The 15,598-nt window shown below is 43.4% G+C and overlaps 1 protein-coding gene across 1 annotated transcript in view; it reads left to right on the forward strand.

The window, feature by feature from the left end:
• Nucleotides 1-852: 852 nt before the first annotated feature.
• The window catches only part of LOC132391949 (zinc metalloproteinase-disintegrin-like crotastatin), a 94,306-nt gene continuing 79,560 nt past the window's right edge, over nucleotides 853-15,598 (forward strand). Inside the window, exons 1-3 of the mRNA XM_059965759.1 lie at nucleotides 853-974; nucleotides 14,199-14,287; nucleotides 15,155-15,231. Coding sequence (XP_059821742.1) covers nucleotides 914-974; nucleotides 14,199-14,287; nucleotides 15,155-15,231 — 227 coding nt within the window. The 5' untranslated portion in view covers nucleotides 853-913. The remainder of the gene's footprint in view (nucleotides 975-14,198; nucleotides 14,288-15,154; nucleotides 15,232-15,598) is intronic.

Raw genomic sequence — 15,598 nt, forward strand, 5'->3', positions numbered from 1 at the left:
GAAGGCTGAAGAATGGGGTTGACAGAGATAATAAATCAGCCATGATGAAATGGTGGAGTAGACTCGAAGGGACGAAGTACTAATTCTGCTCCGATGTCTTACAGTGTAATGGTCTTATGGTCTTATATGCCACTATGAGATCAAATTTTTTTGCAGGAATTTACAGGAAAATAAAGAAACACAACAGAATTTATTAAAAAATTCATTAACTAAGGCACAGACAATGTGCAAACAAAAATACTGTAAAATAAAATTTTAAATAAATACATAATACTGAGAATATCAATTTGTAGTCTATTAAAGTTGGCCATGCTAGTTCAAGAAGGCTCTAGGATAATAACAGTTCCTGAACTGGTGGCATGGGACCTTAGGCTTCCTGTCTGATAATGGAAGCAAGAAGAGAGTATGGTGGAAGGTCCTTGATGACCAAGTGGGGGTCCTTGACGATGGAAGCAGTTACTGCTGGCCAAGCCAAACAAGGCTCAAACCCACTGTGGAAGTAGCAAGGTCCAGCCTGTGATTACAGTGTCTTGGCACTCTGCCATCTGTGGTGCAAGGATCAGTGTGCAAGGACGTTAGTGGAAGTTGGGGAAATCCTGAAATAGATTACATCAAACCATGATGTCTCGCACTTGGCTTTAATTTTTTTGGCACGTTAACTTCCAGTGTTTCCTGTGGAATAAAATATCCATGTGAGCTGACTGTGCTTTGCAGATATGATTACTAAGCTGCATGCCTAACCACCATCTTCTGATGAAATCCCTCCTCTTACAAGTTGTAACACAGACACCGAATGAGGAAGTGAAACTCAGTTGCAGATGAGGAGCACAAGAACAAGCCACCCTGAGGTCCCTTCCACAACTGTTCTAGCTGAGTAGCCAGCTGCTTCCTGTGCGAGTGAAGTGTCGGAAACATGGTTAATACCTGGTACCTTGTGTGTTCTCTCTTCTTCTGTTACTTTGTTCCAGAGTTTGGTAAGTTTGGTATTCTTTATTGCTAACTCTTGTACCTTTCAGCAGAATTATTTGACGGCAATTCTCTGAGTGTTTTTGCTGAGGCTTGAATTTATCATCCTCGTGATTGAATACAATCTCTCCTAATAATTTAGAAAGAATCTTTTTGGCCCAACGATTCTCCACAGGCTCACAATCCCAACCTCCCAATGTCGTTCGCTGTAACTTATTCTCCCCACCTTCCCCGTCAACTCCCCCCTCCATGTTCCCACGCCCACCTACAGCAAGGTAAGTTAACGGGCACTGCAGAAGGCCTGGTCCCATCTCCTATGTGTGTCTATATTTGAGTGGACCTAGCATACTTCACTAGGAATATAAATCCCTGGAAAGTCTGATCCTGAAGAGAACATGTCCTGGAGATGGAGGTCCTTAATGATGTATGCTGCCTTTTTCAGGCATTGCTCCTTGAAGATGTCCCGAATGCTACAGAGGCTCGAGTCCTTGATGGAGCTGACTGATTTCAGAACTTTCTGCAGTTTATTTCAATCTTGTGCAGTGGCACCACTCACTGTACCGGACAGTGATGCAGCCAGTTAGAATGCTCTCCACGGTACATCTGTAGGAATTTGCGAGTGTCTTTGGTGACATAACAAATTTCCTCAAACTCCTAATAAAATAAAGCCACGGTTGTGTCTTCTTTGTAACTGCATCAATATGTTGGGCCCAGGAAAGATCCTCAGAGATGCTGGCACCCAGGAACTTGAAATTGTTCACCCTTTCCACTTCTGTCCCCTCGACGAGTACTGGTGGGTGTGCTCTCGTCTTGTCCTTTCTGAAGTCCAGAACCAATTCTTCGGTCTTACTGATGTTGAGTGCAAGTGTGTTGCTGTGACACCACTCAACCAGCTGATCTACCTTGCTCCTGTACGCCTTCTTGTCTTCATCTGAAATTCTGCCAACAATGGTAATGTCATCAGCAACTTTATAGATGGCATTTGATCTGTGCCAAGCCACACGATCATATGGGTGTACCGAGAGCAGAGCAGTGGGCTAAGCACATATCCCCGAGGTGCGCCAATGTTGATATCAGCCAGGTGGAGATGTTATTACCAATCTGTACGGGCTGTGGTCTTCCAGTGAGGAAGTCAAGGATCCAGTTGCAGAGGGAGGTACAGAGGCCCAGGTTTTGGAGCTTGTTGATCAGAACTGTAGGAATGATTGTGTGATGCTACCTCGGTTAGTTGGTGTGTGCTATAAAGAGAGCCTGGACAAATATGGGTTCTTTGAGCAGAGCAGGCTGGGGGGTGGTGGGAGGGGGCAATGTTGACTGATAGAAACTTATAGCATTTCTAAGGTAAGGACATGTTCGGCACAGCTTTGTGGGCCGAAGGGCCTGTTTAGTGCTGTAAGTTTTCTATGTTTCTAAGATTATGAGAGACATAGACAGGGTAAACAGCCAAAGTCTTTGTCTCAGGATCAAAACTAGATGTCTCACACTAGATGGCATGCATTTAAGGTGAGAGGGGGCCAAGTTCAAAGGCAATGTGCAGAGTAAGTTTTTTTCAGTGCCTGAAATGCACTGTCAGGGGTGACAGTGTGGGCAAATGTGGAAGACCTATATAAAAGTCTCTTAGATCAACTAATGAATGTGCAAAGAGTGGAGGCATTTGGACATTGTCTAGGTAGAAGGGTTTAGTTAGGTGTTTAATTACTAGATTAATTAGATCGGCACAACACTGTGGGCTGAAAGCACTGTTTCTGTGCTGTACTGTTCTATGTAGCATCTTCTGAACCCACAACTCTATCATCTGGGACACAGGCAGTAAAAGAATGGGAACACTAGCTGAAAGTTGCCTCCACGCCACCTACAATCCTGATTTTCAGAGTCAGATTAATTTATTTATCACATGCACATCAAACGTACAGTGAAATGTGTCCTTTCCATTAACAACCAACATGACCTAAAGATGTGCCGGGGCAGCCTGCAAATGGTGCCACAAATTCAGGTGCCAGAGGGCACAGCGTCAGCAAAGAAGATGAACCCTTTAGAACAGAGATGAGAAGCAATTTCTTAAGTCACAGAGTGGTGAATCTGTGGAGTTCATCACGACAAGTGGCTGTGGAGGCAAAGTCATTGCTTTTATTTAAAACAAAGGTTGATAGACTCTTGATTAGTAAATGGATGAAAGGTTATGGGGAGAAGGCAGGAGAATGGGGGTTGAGTAGGATAATAAATCAGCCATGAGAGAACGGTGGAGCAGACTCGATGGACTGAATGGCTTGATTATGATCTTATGGTCTTTTGGCCAATGTAGCATGCCCATGTATCGCTGTTCCTCCACCATTCCAAACACCATTGTGCCGATATCCATACCTCAAGACTGCAGCAGTTCAAAAAAATGCAGCTCACCACCAATTTGTCAGGGATGGACAATGAAGTACGGGCTCAGCCCATGAAACCCAAAACTCTCAAACCAATAAGGAGAAAAGGACCAAACACAGTTGAGGTAAACTGGCTTCCATGTCAACCCAAGTGTAAGTAGAAGATATGGGAATACCAGGAGGGGTGAGGTGTTAGAAGGCGTGTGACAGAGTGGGATAAGTGAGGATAGGACTGACAGAATTGCACTAGGTATGTTCGATAAGCTGAACTACTTCCCCCTACTTGCGACTTAAGAAACCCATTTCCTTCCCCATTTGCTGAAGTCAAGTGGGCCACGAAATGTCAGTAAGCATAAATACAGAAGATAGATTATGTACATAGACTGTACGTTCGTAAAGTGACGCTAGGCACAGAAGTGTCTGTAAATAAGGTAACTGACAGGAAATGATAAATTAGTGGTGATAAGGCAGGGTTGTTGTCAGGTGCTTTAGCGAGTGGAGGGGTTGATTAGCCTTAGTGCATGTAAAAGTAACTCGTTTTGAGTCTGGTGGTCTTGGCATAGATGCTAATAGGAGCGTGAAGATGAAGGTGGTAAAATCTCTCAAGAGGTTAGAGTCACCCAGCACAGAAGCCCAACCTGTCAATGCTGATTATTAAGCATCCAACCATAAAAATCCCATTCACAAGCACTTGGTCCCCACTGTTCTATGCTTTGGTGATTCATGAAAACATGAAAACATTCTTGCACATTTTCCTCATGCCTTCTGTAGATGTCGTGCTCCTTTGAAGCTCCCCTTAGAGTATCCTTTACAGGAATCTGAGTCCTGAACAATTTTGAATCTTGAATTGAGACACATTGTATCGGTCCAACATTACGAGGAGTTTTGCTATTTGTGACAAAGAAGCATTCAGGAGGGCCAGGATCACTGCTGCCCAGTAGACCATGAACCCTGGGCTGCATTCAATGTCCTGGTCTTTAGATAATTTTTCTCTACACTGGTGAATTCTCTCACTGATGCCGGCATTGACTAAGAGATGGCATTTGAAACATGGATCTTGCTGGAGATCTTCATGGTCGATAGATGCGAAAGCAGATATTGAGTGAACCAATTTCTTCCTGAGGTTTATGTTAAGACCAATCCTCTTCTATGCTTCAATGATGATAGAATTAACAGTGACTCAGCATCTATGTGTGTATGTGCTCGATCATTGTCTGTACTGAATTTACTTTGCATGTTTTTAAATCATCTGGGTTCTGGAATGGAAATGATTGAGGCCAAAAGGCATAGGGGCAGAATTAGGCCATTTGGCCCATCAGGTGCACCACTGTTCCTTCATGGGGGGTTTATTATCCCTCTCAACCCCATTCTCCTGCCTCTCCCATAACTTCTGACACCCTAACTAATCATGAACTCTACTTTAAATATACCTAACAACTTGGTCTCCACAGCCATCTGTGGTAATGAATTCCATAGATTCACTGCCCTTGGGCTAAACAAATTCTTCCTCATCTCTGTTCTAAAGAGATGTCCTTCTATTCTGGGACTGTGCCTTCTGGTCCTCAACTCACCAAAGTGGAGAAAATATCCTCTCACGTCCACTCTATCTAAGCCTTTCAGTGCTCACTAGATCCCCTCGACCCCTCAAAATTCTAAACTCAGTGAGTAAAGACCCAGATCCATCAAACCCCCCTCATATTTGTATATAATAATTGTAGCCAGTTAAAGGAGTTGAAATATGCCTATTTCAATGCTAGGAATATTAGGAACAAGGAGGATGAACTTAGAGTATGGATTAGTACGTGGAACTACAATGTTGTGGCTGTTACTGAAACTTGGTTGGAGGAAGGGCAGGATTGGAGGATGCAGGTCCCGGGGTTCAGGTGTTTTAAAAGGAATAGGATGGGAGGTAGAAAAGAGGGTGGGGAGTGGCATTGTTGGTCAGGGATAGTATCACAGCTATAGAAAGGGAGGACACTGCAGAAGTAGTGTCCACGGAGTAAGTCTGGGTGAAAGTCAGAAATAGGAAGGGATCGATCACTGTGCTGGGAGTAGTCTATAGGCCCCCAAATAGCCCTCGGGACACTGAGGAGCAGATAAGCAGGCAAATTTTAGAATGGTGCAGGAAATACAGGGTAGTAGTTATGGGTGATTTCAACTTCCCTCATATTGACTGGCACCTCCTGAGTGCAAGGGGAATAGATGGGGCTGAATTTGTCAGGTGTGTTCAAGAAGGATTCCTGACACAGTATGTGGACCGGCTGACGAGAGGAGAGGCCATACTGGATCTAGTTCTGGGTAATGAACCTGGTCAGGTGACAGACCTCTTGGTGGGGGAGCATTTTGGTGAGAGTGACCACAACTCCCTCAGCTTCAGCTTAGCTATGGAAAGGGATAAAATCAGACGATATGGTAAAGTGCTTAACTGGGGAAGGGCTAACTTTGAAGGGATGAACTAGTGAGAGTAAATTGGAAACAGATGTTCAAAGGGGAAAGCACAGGAGTAATGTGGGAGAAGTTTAGTGACCACTTGAGCTGGGTTCAGGATAGGTTTGTCCCACTGATGCAAGGAAAAAATGGTAGGAAAAGGGAACCGTGGCTGACGAAACACGTGAGGCAACTCGTCAAGAGGAAAAAGGAAGCAGGAAGTAGGAGGGGCTTATGAGAAATATAGGGTAGCCAGGAAGGAGCTAAAGAAAGGACTTAGGAGAGCTCGAAGGAGGGCATGAGAAGGCCTTGGCATGTAGGATTAAGGAGAAGCCCAAGGCGTTCTATGTGTATGTGAAGAATAGGAGGATGACGAGAACAAAGGTGGGACCGCTAAAGGATAAAGAGGGCAACATGGGCCTGGAAGCGGAGGAGGTTGGGGAGGTCCTAAATGAATACTTTGCTTCAGTATTCACAAGTGAAAAGGATCTTGATCAGGGTGAGGTCGAAGTAGAGCGGGAGATTAATGTGGAGATTAACGAAGAAAAAGTGCTGGATCTTCTTAAAAACATTAAGATTGATAAATCCTCAGGGCTGGATATGATACACCCCAGGTTGTTGTGGGAATTGAGAGAAAAGATCGCTGGAGCATTAGCTATGATCTTTGAATCCTTTTTGACTGCAGGTGAAGTGCTGGAGGACTGGAGAATGGCAAATGTGGTTCCCTTGTTTAAAAAAGGAATAGGGAGAAACCTGGGAACTATAGACCAGTGAGTCTTATGTCAGTGGGATGCCAACTACTGGAAAGGATTCTTAAGGATAGGATCTACGAGCATTTGGAGAAGTACAGTCTACTCATGGATAGTCAACATGGCTTTGTGAAGGGAAGATCATGCCTCACGAGCCTGAATGAGTTTTTTGAAGAGGTAACAAAAGAAATTGATGAGGGTAGGGCAGTGGATGTGGTCTACATGGACTTTAGCAAAGCATTTGACAAGGTCCCTCACGAGAGACTCATCCAGAAAGTCATGAGGCAAGGGATGAGTGAAACCTTGGCTGTTTGTTTAAAAAATTGGCTTAAAGTTAGAAAGCAGAGGGTAGTTGTGGAAGGAAAGTATTCTGCCTGGATGTCGGTGACTAGTGGAGTGCCGTAGGGATCTGTTCTGGGACCCCTGCTATTTGTAGTTTTTATAAATGACCTGGATGTAGAGGCAAAAGGATGGGTGAGTAATTTTGCGGATGACACGAAGATTAGAGGAGTTGTGGATGAGGCTTCAGGTTGTCGAAGGTTATAAGAGGATATAGGCAGGCTGCAGAGTTGGTCAGAAAAATGGCAGATGGAGTTCAATCCGGACAAGTGTGAGGTGATGCATTTTGGAAGGACAAACCAGAAGACTGAGTACAGGATTAATGGTCAGTTACTTAAAAGTGTGGATGAACAAAGGGACCTTGGGGTTCAAATCCATACATCCCTCAAGGTCACTGCACAGGTTGATAGGGTAGTTAAGAAGGCCTATGGGATGCTAGGCTTCATTAACAGGGAGATTGAGTTCAAGAGTAGAGAGGTCATGTTGCAACTCTACAAATCTCTTTTGAGACCGCACTTCGAGTATTGTGTTCAACACCTCATTATAGGAAGGATGTGGAAGCTATGGAGAGGGTGCAGAGGAGATTTACCAGGATGTTGCCTGGTTTGGAGAACAAGTCATATGAAGCAAGATTAGCAGAGCTGGGACCTTTCTCTTTGGAGCGTAGAAGAATGAGAGGGGACTTGATAGAGGTCTACAAGATTATGAGAGGCATAGATAGGGTGGATAGTCAGTACCTGTTTCCCAGGGCACCAACAGCAAACACCTAAGCGTGTATGTACATAATTAAGGGAGGGAAGTTTAAGGGAGACATCAGGGGTAAGTTTTTTACACAGAGGGTTGTGAGTGCCTGGAATGACTTGCCAGGGATGGTGGTGGAGGCTAAAACATTAGGGGTATTTAAGAGCCTCTTGGACAGGCACATGGATGAAAGAAAAATGGAGGGTTATGGGGTAGTGTGGGTTTAGTACTTTTTTTAAGGATTATATGGGTCGGCACAACATGGAGGGCTGAAGGGCCTGTACTGTGTTGTAAAGTTCTATGGTTCTATATTTTAACCCTTTCATTCCCGGGATCATTCTCATGAACCTTCATCTGAACCCTCTCTATATCCTATCTGAGAGAAAGGGCCCAAAACTGCTCCTAATCCTCCAAATGTGGTCTGCCTGATGCCTTATAAAGCTTCAGTATTACATCCTTGCTTTTAATTTCTAGTCCTTCTTAAAATTAATGCCAACATTGCATTTGCCTTCTATTATCATGGAGCAGTACAGCACAGGAATATGCCCTTCAGCCCACAATGTCAGTGATGACTGTAGCAATGGAATTAATCCCATTCACCTGCAGAAGGGCCATGTCCCTCCATTCCCTGCTGTGCAAATGCATTTTAGACATTACCATTGTATCTGCTTCCGCAACCTTCCCTGGGATTACGTTCCTGGTACCTCCTCCGCTCTGTGTAAAATAAATCTTGCCTTGCAAATCTTCTGTAAACTTTCCCCTCTCAGCTTAAAGCTAAAACTGTCTAGTATTTGACATTCCCACCCTAGGAAAATGAATGTGGCTACCTATACCCCCTCATTAATTTATAAACCTCCATCAGGACTCTGTTGGGTCTCCAACATTCCAGAAAAGACAATCCGGTTTTCTCTAATCTCTCCTTATAGCTAATTGTTTCTAATTCAAGCAATGTGACAGTGCTCTCCAAAGCCTCGACAGTAAATCCTTTCTGTATTGTAGCAACAAGAGTTGCACTCTATCCTTAAAATGTGGCCTAACCAAAGTTTTGTGCAGCTACAACATGACTTCCCTACTTTCACTGTCAACCCTCACAACCAAGTACTAGTTATGGGGGTATTATCACTGGCACGTGTCGTGAAATTTGCTAACTTAGCAGCAGCAGTTCAATGCAATACAAAACATAGAAGAAGAGGAAAAATAATAACATTATAAAAATAAATAAACATGTAAATCAGTTACAGCATATGTGCATTGAATAGATTAAAAGACATTAAAAAGCAGAAATAATGTATATTTTAAAAATGAGGCCATGTTCGTGGGTTCAATGTCCATTTAGGAATCAGCTGGCAGAGGGGAAGAAGCTGTCCCTGAATCGCTGAGTGTGTACCTTCTGACTTCTGTTCCTCCTATCTGATGACAGCAGTGAGAAAAGGATATGCCCTGGCTGCTGAAGGTCATTAATAATGGTTGATAATGGACGCTGTTTTCTGAAATGTCTTTGAAAATGTCCTGGATACCTTGTAGGCTAGTACCCAAAATGGAGCTGACTAAATTTACAACCCTCTGCAGCTTCTTTCAGTCCTGTGCAGTAGCCCACCCCCCCCCCCCCCATACCAGACAGTGACGCAGCCTGTCAGAAACCAGAAAACAATCCAACATGTTACAGGATCCGGTAGCAATTTAACTCAATCTGATTATTAACACAGGCACAATCAAGTGGAAAATTCACCACAATCTTGCTTTAAAATATAAACTCATAAGACATAAACTCATAAATACGGATAAAATTAGAGGACTTAGAAAAAGGAGTAAGAACTCCAGAGGCAGAGAAGATCAGATGGGATGTTTTTTATACAGATAGTGGTGAGTACCTGGAATGCACTGCCTGAGAGAGTGATGGAGGGAAACTTGCTTACATCAGTTAAGTGCCTAGGCATCACTTGACTCATGTAGACATTGAAGGTGATGGACTGAGTGCTGGAAAATGGGATTAATTCAAATGGGAGTCCACTGGACAGCATGGACCAACTAGGATGAATGGCCTTACTCCCTGCTGTATCGATCCATGAAATCAAATCAGAATGTGCTGGAAATACTCAGCATGTGAGGGGAGAAAAACTGTGACAAAATTTAAATGAATTATTTGAAGTATTTGTAACATTTCTGAGTGTCTTTCAATTTTCCCTTGAGCAGAGGCTCAAACAGCCACCCTCCACCACCTGGCTCTATACCATCTCACATTGAATGACTTCTCCATTAACTCCATGCCCGCTGCACTGGGGGCATTTAGGAGGGCAATGAAGGTCCTCCATCTCTGGCGGTGTTCAGGGCTTCATTCATCATGCTTCCCCGCCATCTTCATTACTGTCAGTCACAGAAGTCTCGGGTGAAGGTTCAGGAATACCATCGCACTCAGATGTAGAAGGAATCTTCATTGCTGTTTCTGTAACAATTTTGATTTATCGGTCAGGGTTGTTAACCCTGACCTGAACCCCCAAACCTGGAGGATAGATGGACCATCTTAGTCTGTCCTCTACACTTTGACCTGTTTGGCATGGGTGACCCCAGCCAAGAGCCAAAGCGTAAGTCGCTGACTCCAGCCAACATAGCTCTCTGGGTCACTGAGTTACATAAGCCTCCAAACCCTATGACGAGTCTGTGGTCCTCTTGGAGGATTAACTCCATTCACTTCCTTGAAATCAAAGCTGTAGCTTTGGGAACCTGATTCAGACCAAGCTATTTGTGTAACTGAAGCTGCAAACATTCAGCTGGAGGAACTCAGTAGATCAAGTGGTATTTGTGAAGGAAAAGGAACTGTCAGAGTGCCAGGTCAAAAGCCTGTATCAGGACATCAGGAACATTCCCTTCCTCCCACAGGTACTGCTTGAGATCTCCCAGCAGATTGTTTATTACTCCAGATTTTATCATCCACACTTCTCTCTTTTGCCTGTCTCTGAACAGAATAGGTAGAAGAATTCTTCCTCCAGCACCGATTCTTTCCTTTCTTGACATATTTCTCAGGGAATATAGAGTCATAAGACCATAAGGTAGCTGGAGCAGATTTAGACCATTTGGCCCATCAAGTCCGCTCTGCCATTTCATCACGACTGATCCATTTCCCTCTCAGCCCCAGCCTCCTGCCTTCTTCCCTTAACCAATGTATGCCCTGTCTAATCAAGAATCTATCAACCTCTTCCTTAAATATAGCCAATGACCTGGCCACCACAGGCGCCTGTGGAAATGAATTCCAAAGATTCACCACTCTACGGCAAAATAAATTCTTTCTCATCCCTGTTCTGAATGGACGTTCTTCTATCGTGAAGCGGTGCCCTCTAGATTCCCCCGCCATAAGAAACATCCTCTCCACATCCACTGTATCTAAGCCTTTCAACATTCAATAGATTTCATTCTTTTGAATTCCAGTGAGTACAGGCCCAGAGATATTAATCAGTCCTCAAATAGTAATCCTTTCATTCATAGAACCATTCCCATGAACCTCCTCTGAACTCTCTCCAATGTCAGCACATCCTTTCTTAGACAAGGGGCCCAAAACTGCTCACAATACTCCAAGTGAGGCCTTACCACGGCCCAATAAAGTCTCAACATTACATCCTTGCTTTTATATTCTAGTCCTCTTGAAATAAATGCTAACGTTGCTTTTGCCTTCTTCCCCAGCAAATCAACCTGCAAATTAACCTTTAGGGAATCCTGCGTGATGACTCCTAAATCCTTTTACATTTCAGATGTTTGCATTTTCTCTCTGGTTAGAAAATGATCTGAGTTTTCATTTCTTCTACCTCAGTGTATGACCATACATTTCCCGAAATTATTCCATCTGCCACTTCTTTGCCTCTTCTCCTAATCTGTCTAAGTCCTTCTGTACCCTTCCTCATAGAGTCATAGTGCACTATGGAACAGAAAAAGGCCCTTTGGCCCACCTGGGCTCTGTTAGCCTAACTCCATCTACTTGCACGCAGATCAGAGCACCCATCTCATCCATAGACCAATCTAGACTTCTCTTAAATTAGCCAATAATATATAAGAGCTTACGAAAAGATTTTTTACAGGTATACAAAATACAAAAGAGAGGCGAGAATAGATACAAGAAAATGCTGCTCAAAGGTAGTAATGGCGGATAAATTTAGTAAATTTTGCATCAGTAGTATGCCAGAAATTCAAGAGTGTCAGAAAGAAAAAATGAGGGCAGTTGCTATTAATAACGAGAAGGTGTTTGGGAAGATGAAAGGTCTGAAGATGGATAAGTCGCCTAGAGCAGATGGACCACACCATAAGTTTCAGAAAGAGGTAGCTGAAGAGATTATGGAGGCATTTGTAGTGATCTTTCAAGAATCTCTAGATTCCGGAATGGTTCCAGTGGACTGGAAAATTGCAAATATCACTCCACTCTCCAAGAGGCGAGGGAGGCAAAAGAAAAGAAATTATAGGCCAGTTAACCTGAAATCAGTGGTTGGGAAAATGTTGGAGTCCTTTATGAAGGACTTTATGCTTGGAGGCTCATGATAAAATAGGCCAATCAGCATGGTTTCCTTAAGGGGAAATCTTACCCGACAAATCTGTTGAAATTCTTTGAGGAAATGTGCAGTGTGGATAAAAGATCAAGCTGACTGGCAGGAGGTAAAGAGTAGGAATAAAGAATGCCTTTTCTGGTTGGCTGCCAGTGACTGATGATGTGTCGCAGGGGTCAAAGTTTTGATTGCTTCTTAACACGTCGTATGTCAATGATTTGGTTGATGGAATTGATGGCTGTGTGTCCAGATTTGCAGATGATATGAAGACAGGTGGAGGGGCAGGTTGCTTTGACGAAGCAGGCAGTCTGCAGAAGGACTTAGACAGATTAGGAGAATGGGCAAAGAAATGGCAGATGGAATATAACGTAGGAAAGTGTATGGTCATGCACTTTGGTAGAAGAATTACAAGTGGAGGCTATTTTCTAAACTCAGAGATCAGAAGTGCAAAGGTACTTGTGCAGGATTCCCAAAAGATAAATTTGCAGGTTGAGTCAATGGTAAGGAAGGCAAATGCAATGTTAGCATTGACTTTGAGAGGAACAGAATATGAATCTGAGGATGTGATGCTGAGGCTTTAAAAGGCATTGGTCAGACCGCACTTAGCATACTGTGAGCAGTTTTGGACCACTTATTTAAGAAAAGATACGCTGGCATTGGAGAGGGTCCAGATGTGGCTCATGATCAAAGTGAATTTATTATCAAAATACTTATATATCATCATAAACTACCCTGACATTTAGTTTCTTTCAGGCCCTCACTGTAGAACAAAAAAATTCAATAGAATAAATGAAAAACTTTACACATACAAAGACAGACAAGCAACCAAAGAACATAAGAAGACAAACAGGAAGAAAGAAAATAGTATTAATAAATAATTAATATAAAATATATTGAGAACATGCGTTCTAGAGTCCTTGAAAATGAGTCCACAGGTTGTGGAATAGCTAAGTGTTGGGGATGAGTGAAGTTATTCACAATGACTCAGGGACATGATGGCTGAAAGTTAGTAACTATTCCTGAACTTGGTGGTGTGGGGCCAAAGGCTGCAGTACCTCCTTCCTGACAGCAGCAGTGAGAAGAGAGCATGGCCTGGATGGTGGGGGTCCTTGATGACTGCTGCTTTCTTGTGGTAGTGCTCCTTGGAGATGTGCTCAGTGGTAGGAGGGCTCCTCTCCTCACAAGCAAGAGAAAATCCGCAGATGCTGGAATTCCAAGCATCGTACACAAAATGCTGGAGGATCTCAGCAGACCAGGCAGCGTCTATGAGGTACTGCTTAGCCCACTGATCCCCGCCAGCATTTTGTGTGTATTGCCAGGGCTTTTTCTTCCAAATAGACTGGGCTGTATTCCCTAATTTTGATGGCTTTTCCATTCATGGGTGTTGGTGTTTTCACTCCAGTTTACGATGCAAGGAGTCACGATACTCTTCATTGTGTATCTATAGAAGATCAGCAAAGTTTTAGATGACTTGCCAAAGAAAGTAGAGGCAATGCTGTGCCTCCTTTGAAATGGGATTTACATGCTAGTCCCAGAGCAGATCCTCTGAAGTAACACAAAGGAATTTGAAGTTACTGACCCTCTCCATCTCCAATCCCCAGCTGAGGACTGGCCGGCCCATGTATTTCTGCTTTCCTCCCCTGTAGTCAATAATCTTTGGTTTTGCAGACTTTGGTTTTGCTGACATTGAGTGAAAGGTTGTTATTGTGGCACCATTCAGCCAGGTTTTCAGTCTCCCTCCTATATGCTAATTTGTCACCACCTCTCACTTGGCCAACGGTGGTGTCGTCAGTAAACTTGAATATGGCATTGGAGCTGTACTCAGCCTCACATTACTTGTAAAGCTAGTTAAGTAGGATGGCCAAGCACATAGCCTTGTTTAAATTCAGATTCAGATTAGCTAATTTATATATACACTGGGGAGCAATGATATTCCTGCCTCCCATGAAACTGACAGTAAACAAGTTCTTGAATCTGGTTGACTGGGCTTTCAAGCTCCTGCATCTTATCCCAGAAGGGAGAAGGGAACTCGCTTCCACCAGACATTTTGGTTCTGACCGATCTGCATTGTTTGCTTGCAGTGAGCGCGGCCTCCCAGCTCCCCGGAATAAAGAACTACCAGGTGGTGAAGCCACACAGACTGCACGTCAGGCAGAAACGAGAGAGCCAGGTACTGTATGGGGCAAAGCCCAGTGATAGGCTCGCAATAACACCTCAGCATGTGGGCGCTTCAGTCAAAGGGTTCGCGGTGTGGAACAGGGGTCCTGATGTTACAATGGCAGACAGAGAGAGAATGTTTCCAAATAAAACAAGACCTTGTAAGTGCTTGTTACTCATCAGGGATATGAGGATGGACTTCCCAAAGTATAAAAAAAAAATGTGGATACCACTGTGAGACTCTCCTTTGTCCTCATTACAGACTCCAAATAAACAAGAAGTTATTCTGGAATATTCTATATGTATTAATATGCATTAATAAACACATTAAGACTTATAAATTCCTAAAAATCTAATGACATTAGCTAACAATCTACGTCGATTGAAACTTGCAAGCAGTGATTTTTTTTATGAAATGACACAATGCAGCTTTGTAAGCAAAAAATGCTGTCTCTGTTGGAAAAGTATACAGTGGCGACCCACTTGACACAAGCGTTATGGACACTGTTTACAGAGATAGTGAATAGTTCCTCAATGTTTATATAGATATATATTTGTTTGAAAATAATTCACATCGGACTTGGGACTAACTTGTGAGTTGAGAGACCTGGGGATAGCAAATCAGTAAATAGCAAGGTCTGAATGTACTGCACTCTTGGATGAACAGAGAGAAGGATAACTAGGGGAGTAATGGTAATGGGGGTTCATAACGGCATAGCAATACAATGCTGGCTTTAGTCAGTAATTTAGCCTGGGGATAAGCAGAAAAACTGAAAGCTAGTGATCCAGATCTGAGTGGGAGAAGAGATGCCAATCAGGTCTTTAAAAAAAAATGAATTTTAAGTTCAATTTGCTTCATTTGAGATCTTTTATGTTGCAGGGTCTTTATCCATCTGTTGTTCGGTATGGAGTGCCTGTGGAAGGCAAAGAGCTTGTGATACACCTCGAGAAGAATGAGTAGGTGTCTTTATTCCAAGAATTGTACCAGTACGGTTACATGAGAGCCTTCAGAAGGGTTGGCGATTTTTCCCATTTTTTCCCCCAGGATTGGGCTGCTCCTGACAGGCCGTGCCACAGGATAGTCTGCCCTGTGACTATCTGACCAGGATTCCCCGAAGATTCCAGAGAAATCAGGAATAGTGGTAGGCAGTGCACCAACATCCACTGCTCCCAAGAGGTTGGAATGAAGGGATAGGAACTTCAGAGAAGGGATGCAGATCACAGTGCGATAACACAGGACAATGAGAGTCCTACTCTTCATCCTAATTGATGCAATGTTTGAACTTGTCTTTATACTGTTGGTAATCCTCCTTATGCCCAACTC

Source organism: Hypanus sabinus, chromosome 1 (genome assembly GCF_030144855.1).
Source record: "Hypanus sabinus isolate sHypSab1 chromosome 1, sHypSab1.hap1, whole genome shotgun sequence".
In the NCBI taxonomy this organism is placed as follows: Eukaryota; Metazoa; Chordata; class Chondrichthyes; order Myliobatiformes; family Dasyatidae; genus Hypanus; species Hypanus sabinus.